Source organism: Pristiophorus japonicus, chromosome 18, assembly GCF_044704955.1.
Source record: "Pristiophorus japonicus isolate sPriJap1 chromosome 18, sPriJap1.hap1, whole genome shotgun sequence".
Lineage (NCBI taxonomy): Eukaryota > Metazoa > Chordata > Chondrichthyes > Pristiophoridae > Pristiophorus > Pristiophorus japonicus.
The window spans coordinates 52,615,095-52,627,613 of NC_091994.1; the positions used below are offsets into that span (position 1 = coordinate 52,615,095).

The 12,519-nt window shown below is 52.2% G+C and overlaps 1 protein-coding gene across 1 annotated transcript in view; it reads left to right on the forward strand.

Annotated features, from left to right (window-relative positions):
• Positions 1-3,039, forward strand: part of LOC139229037 (disintegrin and metalloproteinase domain-containing protein 10) — a 224,241-nt gene extending 221,202 nt beyond the window's left edge. Inside the window, exons 15-16 of the mRNA XM_070860697.1 lie at positions 344-440; positions 2,753-3,039. Of these exons, the coding sequence (XP_070716798.1) occupies positions 344-440; positions 2,753-2,808 (153 nt within the window). The 3' untranslated portion in view covers positions 2,809-3,039. The remainder of the gene's footprint in view (positions 1-343; positions 441-2,752) is intronic.
• The last annotated feature ends 9,480 nt before the right edge of the window (positions 3,040-12,519 follow it).

Below are 12,519 nucleotides of genomic sequence, written 5' to 3' on the forward strand. Positions count from 1 at the left end.
TATCTCAGCATGTGTTTGGTGTCATTGTCACACATCGAGGGGCTGGTTACTGACGGAGGTGAGTGATGATGCAGAGTGTGGATACTAGCCACAGGTGGAAGAACAGGCTAGGGCAGGTGGCGTGACTGACAAACGTCCGCCAATTGTCATCGCTGCTCCAATCTGGAACGCTTCATTGGTGGCAATGGTTCTTAGTTCTTTCTAATTTGCAAAGTTCTCCTTTATCTCAGAACTTCTATTTTGCTTTTGTTCAGTTTTGAAGATGTGTCCTCAGTTGTTGCCCATTGGTGTGAGTGTTGGTTCGATCTCACTGTGGTTTTCTTCCTCCGTCCCCCTCCTGCAGACTCATTGGTGGGTCATCCTCATAGGCATCCTGAGCCTTGGAGCAATAATGTCAAGTACGGTGTTCATATTCGGGAAGACACTGGACAGCGAGGAAGGTAACACTAACCCATGTGTGGGTGGTTAATCCTACATCAGTACCATCCTATCCCGGTCAACCCATCATGGCCAACCGGCATTGCTCGCACTCGACTCTAGGACCAGAACAAGGCTGGGAATGGGAACTCAGTGTGTGGGGAGTTAAATCCCTAATCCCGTCCCCGTCCCCAATCCCCTCCCCTCCCAGCCCCCAATCCCGTCCCCTCCCAGGCCCCAATCCCGTCCCCTCCCAGCCCCCAATCCAGTCCCCCACCCCCAATCCCCTCCCCCCCCCCAATCTTGTCTCCCGCCCCCAATCCCGTCCCCTCCCAGCCCCCAATCCCCTCCCCCCCCCCTCCAATCCCGCCCCCCCTCCCCGCCCCCCCCCAATCCCGGCCCTTCAGGGTCCCCATAATTTTTCTGTTGATAATTTCTTGAATGTAGCACCTAAGTGGGCCAAGCCCAGAACGTATGTTAATCTGATCCCAAAGCAGCTTTCAATGTTAACAGAGAGGAAGCAGTTAGTTTAAAGGTAGTTGTGGGGAAGGACTGACCAAGAAACGTATCCGTCAGGTAATGAGCTAAAGTTGAGTGGAGGTAACCAAGGACCATGGTCACCAATGACGTGCTCCCTATTAGACAGGCTGTGGCCCATGGGGGAGCTTTTGGAAGCCTGCCATTCACTGGGCAGGGTAAAGATGGGTCTCCGATTTGTTATCACCCATTCTCTGTAATCTGCTCCAGCCCCACAACCCCCGAGATATCTGCGCTCCTCTAATTCTGCCCTCTTGAGCATCCCTGATTATAATCGCTCATCCATTGGTGGCCGTGCCTTCTGTTGCCTGGGCCCCAAGTTCTGGAACTCCCTGCCTAAACCTCTCCGCCTCTCTACCTCTTTCTTCCTTCAAGACGTTCCTTAAAACCTACCTCTTTGACCAACCTGCGCTAATTTCTATTCATGCAGTTCGTTGTCAAATTTTTAATCTCATAATATTCCTGTAAAGCGCCTTGGGACGTTTCCCGCATGTAAGGCGCTATATAAATACAGGTTGTTGTTTCACACAGCAGTCTCCCAGCCCCCCCCCCAATTGCCCCCCTGACCCAGACCTCCTATTCTGCCTCCCCCCCAACAGCACTCCCAACGCCCCAAACAATATTCGCTGCCGCCACGATATTCCCACCCAACCCCCGACAAAACGCCGATCCTGCTCCGAGGCCCAGCTGCTTCTCCTCCAATACCCCACAATCCAACCCAATCACTGAGCTGCAATTGGCCCATGACCCTGTGTGGGCCTCTACCCCTGGCCTGTGACCCTGTGTGGGCCTCTACCCCTGACCTGTGACCCTGTGTGGGCCTCTACCCCTGGCCTGTGACCCTGTGTGGGCCTCTATCCCTGACCTGTGACCCTGTGTGGGCCTCTACCCCTGATCTGTGACCCTGTGTGGGCCTCTACCCCTGACCTGTGACCCTGTGTGGGCCTCTACCCCTGACCTGTGACCCTGTGTGGGCCTCTACCCCTGACCTGTGACCCTGTGTGGGCCTCTACCCCTGGCCTGTGACCCTGTGTGGGCCTCTACCCCTGACCTGTGACCCTGTGTGGGCCTCTACCCCTGACCTGTGACCCTGTGTCGGCCTCTACCCCTGGCCTGTGACCCTGTGTGGGCCTCTACCCCTGACCTGTGACCCTGTGTGGGCCTCTACCCCTGACCTGTGACCCTGTGTGGGTCTCTACCTCTGACCTGTGACCCTGTGTGGGCCCCTACCGTTGTGCCGTCTACATGATAATGAGGTCTGAGGCCCAAGATCCCAGGCTCCTCGCACCTCCCCATTGACACTCTGCGGGTAAAGCACCAAAAATGGAAGTTCCTGAATTTCTCGGCCATAAAGTATTGATTTATTTGTGTGTTGGTCCCTGCTCCCCAGCATTCTTTGACAAGGCCCAGTCTTCGGATAGAAGCAGCTGAAGGCCTTACCTCACGACAAGATGCAGCTTAGCAGTTCATGCAGAAATATCTTATCCCAGCTTCTGATTGTAATCAATCTGTGGAATGTGAGGGCAATGCTCTGTGCAGGTGCGAGAGACTGAGGCAGATGCAGCACGGAGGGAGGTGGTGTTCTGGGAGTTAGGGACATTTAATCAAAGAGAACAGAATTTGAGTGACACAAGCAGGCCACGATAATGGTGGAAGCGTTAATTGTCGGGGAAGATCGGGACACCGTCCTGGAGAAACATCCTCTCCATGGAGAACAGGACTCAGAATCTTTGTTGACACAAGTCCAGCATCAACAGCTGCTGTTCACCAATGCTCTTTCTTCATTCTTCTTCTGCAGCCAAGCCCGGGACACAGTTAGAAACCTTCATAAGTGGCGTGGACAACGTAATGTGATTCATCCTGAAGAAAGAGGGCGGGGGCTTCCCACACCCAATCAGATCGCACTATGACAGGGCCCACCTCTGCCTCCACTAAACACCATTGCCGTTTTAAACAAGGTTAATCGCACAGTGCTGTGATTCTGTCAGCAACCAGCAGCTTCTGTTTCAAGAACCAATTTGTGGACTATTGACTGGTTTGTTCCATATCATTAAAGTTAGCTTCATTAAAAACATCATTGGCAAATCTTTTCTTGTTGTTTTAATTCTAAACACACAACAGGATGACACAATTCGAGTCCACACCAATTCTTGTCACGGTGACGACACATGATGTCTTGGTTTTCCCAACAACCAGACCCTACAAAAGCAATGAAATTCTTTCATGAAAACAGTGCCCCTTTAACATGTCTGCTTACTACTTCCTCTGATGGGGAATCCAGAACAAGGGGCACAATCTTAACATTGGAGCTCGGCATTTCAGCAGCGAAGCAGGAAGTAGGGGAGAGGCCAAGTTATCTGTTTTGATGATATTGGTTGCTGCATAAATTTTGGCCAAAATACTGGGAGAACTACCTGAAATTAGCACAGTGCCAGGGGGTCGTTTACATCCACCTGAGAGAGCAGACAGGGCCTCGGTTCAACGACAGCTCCGACAGTGCAGTGCTCCCTCAGCACTGCACTGGAGTGTTAGCCTAATGGTGACAGATTAGGAAAAGGGGAGGTGCAACAAGACCTGGGTGTCATGGTGCATCAGTCATTGAAGGTTGGCATGCAGGTGCATCAGGCGGTTAGGGGGGCGAATGGCATGTTGGCCTTCATAGCGAGGTGATTTGAGTATAGGGACAGGGAGGTGTTAATACAGTTGTTCGGGCCTTGGTGAGGCCACACCTGGAGTATTGTGTACAGTTTTGGTTTCCTAACTTGAGGAAGGACATTCTTGCTATTGAGGGAGTGCAGCGAAGGTTCACCAGACTGATTCCCGGGATGGCAGGACTGACATATCAAGAAAGACTGGATCAACTGGGCTTGTATTCACTGGAGTTCAGAAGAATGAGAGGGGATCTCATAGAAACATTTGGAATTCTGACGGGTTTAGACAGGTTGGATGCAGGAAGAATGTTCCCAATGTTGGGGAAGTCCAGAACCAGGGGTCACAGTCTAAGGATAAAGGGGTAGGCCATTTGGGACCGGGATGGGGAGAAACTTCTTCGCCCAGAGAGTGGTGAACCTGTGGAATTCTCTGCCACAGAAAGTTGTTGAGGTCAATTCACTAAATGTATTCAAAAAGGAGTTAGATGTAGTCCTTACTACTAGGGGGATAAAGGGGTATGGCGAGAAAGCGGGAATGGGGTTCTGAAGTTGCATGTTCAGCCATGAACTCGTTGAATGGTGGTGCAGGCTCGAAGGGCCGAATGGCCTACTCCTGCACCTATTTTCTATGTTTCTATGTTTCTATTATGTGAGCCCACCACCTCCATGGTTGAAAGATGAGAGTTCCCCACTGAGCCAGGGCGGACACTATTCCAGCGAAAGTCCAGCAGTTCCCCTGCACACACTGTGGGAAGGGGGAGCGTCACTCAGTTTTAACTCTTGCCAACTTGTGCCCAGTCTCTCTGGACTTGTGTAAGTGGGGTTGTACCCCATAGGGAGAGGATGTGGTCTTCATTTCAGACAAACAGCTGCTTTCCTGTTGTGCATTTCTCAGTACAGTGATGTGTTTCCGCGTGTAACCTCCTTCAGCTCTACAACTTTCTGCCTGCCTCCAATTCTGGCCTCTTGATTCTCATCCCCCAAACTGTAGAATTTCCTCCATGAACCTCTCCGCCTCTGTATCTCTCCTCCTTGAAGACACTCCTTTAAAGTCACTTCTCTGACCAAACTTTTGGTCACCTACCGTCCTCTCTCCTTTGGTTGATGATGCTCCTGTGAAGTGTCTTGGGAGGTGCTATGTCGGTTGTTGTGCATTATTATTGGATAGGATGGATTTGTTTTCTTGGGCACTGAGGAGGCTGAGGGGAGACTTTATTGAGGTGTATAAAATTATGAGGGGCCTGGATATAGTGGATTGGACGGAACTATTTCCCTATGCAGAGGGGTCAACAACCAGGGGGCATAGATTTAAAGTAATTGGTAGAAGGATTAGAGGGGAGTTGAGGAGAAGTTTCTTCACCCAGAGGATGATGGGGGTCTGGAACTCACTGTCTGAAAGAGTGGTAGAGGCAGAAACCCTCACCACATTTAAAAAGTGCCTGGCTGTGCATTTCAAGTGCCGTAACCTGCAGGGCTACGGACCGAGAGCTGGAAAGTGGGATTAGGCTGTATAGCTCTCGGTCGGCCGGCACAGACACGATGGGCTGAAATGGCCTCCTTCCGCGCTGTAAATTTCTATGGTGCTATGATCAGAGACCCGACAGACCGAGTGGAACATCGTGTTGGAGCCTTTGCTTGGCTCCACCTCCTGACAGTGCATACCCCCAGATTGGACACCTTCTCTCCGAGGGCCTGCCAGCCTCCGGCGCAGTCAGCGGTGTGGGAGGGTGCACTCACCGCCCACCCATGGGGCCGGACTCGGACCCGGGCAGAGTTCCCTGGGTCAGTGTTGGCGGGCTCCGGGGGGGATTTCCAGTGGGGACCACCTGCGCGGGAGAGGAGAGGAAATCCCTGCCACTGAGCTCAGTGCCCACAGGAGCAGTGTGCAGCCAGGATCCCCGGAGGCGTTGAAGAGCTTGCTCTAAAGTTACAATTGACACGTTGGCCAGGTGCAATCGATGGGGCCATTTAGAATTTACAACAACTTGTATTTATATAGCGCCTTTAACGTAGAAAATGTCCCAAGGCGTTTCACAGCAGTGTTATAAGACAAAACATAACTTTGACACCGAGCCACATAAGAAGAAATTGCGGCAGATGACCAAAAGCTTGGTTAAAGAGGTAGGTTTTAAAAAGCGTCTTAAAGGAGGACAGAGATGGAGAGGTTTAGGCAGGGAGTTCCAGAGCTTAGGGCCCAGGCAACTGAAGGCACGGCCACCAATGGTGGAGCGATTATAATCAGGGATGCTCAACAGGGCAGAACTAGAGGAGCTCAGACATCTTGTGGGGTTGTGAGGTTGGAGGAGATTACAGAGATAGGGAGGGGCGAGGCCATGGAGGGATTTGAAAATAAGGATGAGAATTTCAAAATCAAAGCGTTGCTTAACCGGAAGCCAATGTAGGTCAGCGAGCACAGGGGTGATGGGTGAGCGGGACTCGGTGCGAGTTAGGACATGGGCAGCCGAGTTTTGGATCCTAGTTTACATAGGGTAGAATGTGGGAAGCCAGGAGTGCGTTGGAATAGTCAAGTCTCTACGCTCCTTCAGAGTATTTCCTTCATTGACGCGGTGTATTTACTGAGGAGGAGAATCCTGGTGCGCTGGGAGCTGGTGACAGAACAGCACGCCCATGGACCGCCCCCTGCCCCATCCGCCCTGGAACTGCCCACTTCCCAGCGGCAGCGGGGAGGGATATCCAACCCAAAGACCACCAGGGCAAAGACGCAAGTTCAACACCCATTCTTCACCCTCACACGGTTTCTGCTGCAAAAATAACAATGGGACAAAATCCCAACTGGCTGCAGAGTGTAGCGACGAGCTTCGCCCTGGTCTGTGCTGAAGTCTTGATGGGTGTTTGATTAAACAATTCCGTCTGCACAATCCAACTCTCGGAATAAAAGGTCAGCCTATGCTAATTGAAGGTAAATGATTGCTTAAGAGATGGCAGAGATCAGAAGCCAAGGTAAAGGTAATAACACTGCAGACATCAAAGGAGGAGGCCGGCATTTAATGGAGTGAAGTGAAATAGATTGTTCCCCAAGGCAAAGTTTATCAGCTGATAGTATAGCTAATCAGACATCAATGATAAGACTGGGCACAGGGGTCCTGTTACACTTTACACAGACAATGAGGCTGATCTCCAAGTCATGGTCAACGTATTTACTGCGGCGTACGAAAGCATGGGCCTTATGCTAAACATCCGTAAGACAAAGGTCCTCCACCAGCCTGTCCTCGCCGCATAGCACTGTCCCCCAATCACCAAGATCCACGGCACGGCCCTGGACAACGTGGACCATTTCCTATACCTCGGGAGCCTCTTATCAACAAGAGCAGACATTGACGACGAGATTCAACACTGCCTCCAGTGCGCCAGTGCAGCCTTCGGTCGCCTGAGGAAAAGAGTGTTCGAAGACCAGGCCCCCAAATCTACCACCAAGCTCATGGTCTACAGGACTGTAGTAATATCTGTCCTCCTGTATGGCTCAGAGACGTGGACCATGTACAGTAGACACCTCAAGTCGCTGGAGAAATACCACCAACGATGTCTCCGCAAGATCCTGCAAATCCCCTGGGAGGATAGACACACTAACATCAGTGTCCTCGACCAGGCCAACATCCCCAGCATTGAAGCGCTGACTACACTTGATCAATTCCGCTGGGCAGGCCACATTGTCCGCATGCCAGACATGAGACTCTCAAAGCAAGTGCTCTACTCAGAACTCCACGGTAAAAAAGAGCCAAAGGTGGGCAGAGGAAACGTTACAAGGACACCCTCAAAGCCTCCCCGATAAAGTGCAACATCCCCACCGACGCCTGGGAGTCCCTGGCCAAAGACCGCCCTAAGTGGAGGAAGATCTTCCGGGAGGGTGCTGAACACCTCGAGTCTCATCGCTGAGAGCATGCAGAAATCAAGCGCAGGCAGTGGAAAGAGCGTGCGGCAAACCAGTCCCACCCACCCCTTCCCTCAACCACTGTCTGTCCCACCTGTGACAGAGACTGTGGTTCTCGTATTGGACTGTTCAGTCACCTAAGGACTTATTTTAAGAGTGGAAGCAAGTCTTCCTCGATTCCGAGGGACTGCCTATGATGATGACACATGGATAAGCCAGAGACAGCAGGGAGAGAAAGGGGATGACATGAGAGACAAGAGAGAGGGAGCAGTAGAAAGAGTGTGAGGAAAGGGAGAATAAAAGACAGGTGAAGGAGGGAGACGAGGATGTGTAAATAGGCGTTGACTGATAGCCCTCAGGCTCCTGTGAGCTTTATGTTTTGCCCTGGAATCAATCCAAGCAGCCAGAGGCTGAGGAGTGGCCATGTTGAGTGCTGATTACAGGGATAAGCAAGAGGCTGGGACACCGCTCCAGGTGCCTTTCAACTTCGCCAATTCAGTTGAATCAAACCAGAGACAAAACATCACTGGCTCAGCTTACACTTGGCTTTGTGTTCCCTTCCTCCATACCCCTGTGTTCCTGAACACATCGCTGGCACTGGAAGGTTTTTTCTGTAGTGTCTCTGCACCTTGTTACAAACTCACACGGGGCATGTATATATCAGACACGGTCACTCTGTGACCTTCACTTTATTCCCAGGACCAAGGAGTGCTGACCCTGGGTGGGACTTCCCCTTTTATACCTGGAAACCCAGGTGAGGAGTGTCTCCCGCAAGCTCACCCCCTGTGGTCAGCGTGTGCATTTCAAGGGTACAGGTACAGTGTGCATGAGTTACAGTTACATAACTATTGTCATTGCAAGATGGTGAAATACATGACATCACCTCCCCCCTTGAGTCCTTTTAGTTTCAGAGGTTAAGTCTATCGGGTGGTTGACGCTCTCTCGTGGAGCGCCGCAGTTGTGGCTCTGGTGGCTGAGCCTCAGCACGCGTCTCTGTCACTTGAGGTGATTCCGGCCTGTCCAGCCTGGCCACAGGGACTGTGCATGCTGAGGAATGTCTTTGTTGCTCATGCGCTGGCAGTGGTATGGGTGCTATCTCATTATGCTCTTCTTCAGGTTCCTCCGTGTCTATGCTGTACCTTGTCTTTACTTGGTCCAAGTGTTTGCGGCATAGTCTGACCACCATGACCCTGTTCCCTTCTTTGCCGATTACAGTGCCCTCAAGCCATTTGGATCCCAAAGCATGGTTAAAAACAAATACCGGGTCATCTATTCCTATACACCTCCCCCTTGAGCCTCGATCATGGAGCTCGGTTTGGGACTGGCGCTTGCCCTCAACAATGCCTGCCAGGGCTGGGTGAATGAGGGACAGCCGCATCTTGAGCATGCGTTTCATGAGGAGTTCCACTGGCGGGACTCCCGTGAGCGAGTGCGGGCGGGACCTGTAGGCCAGCAGGAGGCGCGATAGGCGGTACTGAAGGGAGGGTCCTTGGATGCGTAGCATGCCCTGCTTTATGACTTGGACCGTCCGTTCCGCCTGGCCATTGGAAGCCGGCTTGAACAGCACTGTCCGGACGTGCTTGATCCCATTGCCCGACATAAACTCCTGGAATTCATGGCTGGTAAAACATGGGCCATTGTCGCTGACCAGGATGTCCAGCAAGCCGTGGGTCGCAAAAACCATACACAGACTCTCCACAGTGAAAAATGTCGTGCACAAGTTCAATATGATGCACTCGATCCAATTCGAGTATGCATAAACAACGATCAGGAACATTTTCCCCATGAACGGACCCGCATAGTCTACATGAATGCGTGACCATGGCCTGGTGGGGCCTCCCTGGGGGCATTGCCCAGCTGGGCACATGTCGTGCAACTGTGAACCCAGTGTCCCAGGTCTGAGTCAATCCCCGGCCACCATACATGTGACCGGGCAATGGCCTTCATTAACACAATGCCAGGGTGCTCGCTGTGGAGTTCCCTGATGAATGCTTCCCTTCCTTTCTGGGGCATGACTACCCGGCTGCCCCATAACAGGCAGTCGGCTTGGATGGAGAGTTCATCCATCCGTCTCTGAAACGGCCTGACTTCCTCGGGGCTCGCCCTGTGTGCGGGCGCCCAATTCCCAGTCAGGACACATTTCTTTATCATGGATAGGAGGGGTCCCTGTTGGTCCAGAGTTTGATTTATTGGACTGTGATGGGGGAGCCTGCAGTATCAAAAGCTTCAACGGCCATGACCATTTCGGAGCTCTGCTCCGACGCCCCCTCGGTGGTGGCCAGTGGGAGCCTGCTGAGTGTGTCAGCGCAATTTTCGGTGCCTGGCCGGTGCCGTATGGTGTAGTCATACGCAGCCAGTGTGAGGGCCCAGCGCTGTATGCGAGCTGACGCGTTAGCGTTGACAGTTTTGCTGTCGGACAACAGGGATGTTAACGGCTTGTGGTCCATCTCTAGCTCGAATCGTCTACCGAAAAGATACTGGTGCATCTTTTTCACACCGTACACACACGCGAGTGCCTCCTTCTCGACCATGCCGTATCCATGCTCTGCCTGGGAGAGCGACCTGGAGGCATAAGCCACCGGTTGGAGTTGGCCGTCATCGTTACCCTGCTGCAACACACACCCAACCCCATAGGATGACGCATCGCATGTTAAAACCAGTTTTTTACAGGGGTCATACAAAGTCAACAGTTTGTTGGAACACAGCAGGTTCCTCGCCTTATTGAAAGCCCTTTCTTGACCGTCCCCTCAAAACCATTCACACCCTTTACGGAGGAGCATGTGTAACGGCTCCAACAATGTGCTTAAGTTCGGCAGAAAGTTCCCAAAATTGTTCAAAAGTCCCAGGAATTATCGTAGCTCCGACGTGTTGCCGGGCCTGGGTGCCCGGCGAATCGCCTCAGTTTTTGATTCAGTGGGCCGGATCCCGTCTGCGGCAACCTTCCTGCCCAGGAACTCGACCTCTCGGGCCAAAAACATGCACTTGGCCTTTTTCAGCCGCAAGCCTACCCGATCCAATCGGCGTAGCACCTCCTCCAGGTTGCGGAGGTGTTCCTCGGTGTCTCGACCCGTTATAAGGATGTCGTCTTGGAATACGGCCAGGGATGGACTTGAGCAAGCTTTCCATGTTTCGCTGAAGGATAGCCGCTGCCAAACGAATGCCAAACAGGCACCTGTTGTAGACAAATAATCCTTTGTGCGTCGTGATGGTGGTCAGAAGCTTGGAATCTTCCACCAGTTCCTGAGTCATGTAGGCCAAAGTGAGGTCCAGCTTCGTGAACAACTTTCCACCTGCCAGCATGGCAAAGAGATCCTCCGCTCTCGGAAGTGGGTATTGGTCTTGCAGCGACACTCGGTTGATGATGGCTTTCTAGTCGCCACAAATCCTAACCGAGCCATCTGCTTTGAGGACGGGAACAATGGGACTTGCCCAGTCGCTGAATTCAACGGCCGAAATTCTACTCTCTCTGAGCAGCCTGTCCAGTTCACTTTCAATTTTCTCACGCATCACGTACGGCACCACTCTGGCTTTGTGGTGCACTGGTCAGGCATCTGGAGTGATGCGTATCACTACTTTAGTGCCCTTGAACGTTCCGACACCGGGTTGAAAGAGTGACTCGAATTTTTGCAATACCTGTGAGCATGAACTTCGCTCCACGGATGAAATGGCGTGCACATCCCCCCATTTCCAGTTCATCTCAGCTAGCCAACTCCTCCCCAAGAGCGCGGGGCCATTTCCTGGAACAATCCAGAGTGGCAGCCGGTTCTGTGATCCATTATGCGTTACCACCAAGTTTGCACTGCCCAGCACTGGGATTATCTCTTTGGTGTACGCATGTAGCTGCATCTCAATGCGTTCCAGTTTGGGCTTGCTAGCTCTGTGTGGCCATAGTCTCTCAAATTGTTGGGCGCTCATGAGTGACTGGCTAGCTCCGGTATCCAGCTCCATGTGCACCGGGATGCCATTCAGTAAGACTTTCATCATCATGGATGGCATTTTAGTGTATGAGCTGTGGACGTCAGCCACATGAACTCTCTGAACTTCAACATCCATGGTTGTTCCCCAGGCCTCATCCTGCATTACAGACCCATTGTCTGGTTCCTCTGTCTCGCAGACTAGCCTCGCTCCTGCCTTTTTGCACATCCTGGCCAAGTGTCCACTGACATTACAAATCCTATAGGTATAAAGCTGGAACCTGCAGCTTTTGGCAGTGTGTCTACCCCACACCTCCAACATGAGCTGAGGTTGCTGTCAACAAAAGGACTATTCCCAGGCATTCCTCTCTGATGGCCCGTTTGGCTGTTTCTAAGCACTCTGATGGAGGGTGTTATTAGTCCCATCACGGGATGCATTGTTCCTCGTGATGGTGTGAATTGCCGATCCTCTTTCCATTGTCCTTGTTGCGGGCCCACCCTGGAGCTTGTTGCTGCCTGGGCAGTGTCGAATTCCCCTTGCCTGCCTGGGCGGTGTCGAATTGCCCTTGCCTGCCTGCGGGGTTCTGTATCACTTTTACAACATTAACTCCCTAGTTCATCGCAACGTTAAAACCAGGGCTGCGTGCGTAAATTAGCTTGGTCTCCTCTTTCCCTGCCATAAAGGTCTGAGCTATCAATGCCGCCCCTGCTAAAGTCAGGTCCTTGGTCTTTATGAGCTTCCTGAAAATGCCGGCATGATTAATGCCCTCGATGAAAAAGTCCCTTAACATCTCCCCCCTGCAGGCATTGGAGAACTTGCAGAGACTGGCCAAACGCCACAGTTCCGCCACGAAGTCCGAGACGTTTTGACCCTCCCGATGCCGGTGAGAGTAGAACCGGTGCCGGGCCATGTGTACGCTACTTGCCAGCTTGAGATGCTCACTGATCAACTGGCTGAGCTCATCGAAGGACTTGTCCACTGGCTTTTGGGGTGCGAGCAGGTCTTTCATCAGCGCATACGTCTGTGGCCCACAGCTGGTCAGTAGATGCGCCCTCCGCTTGTCAGCCGCTGTCTCTTCCAGCCAGTCCTTTGTGACAAAGCTCTGCTGGA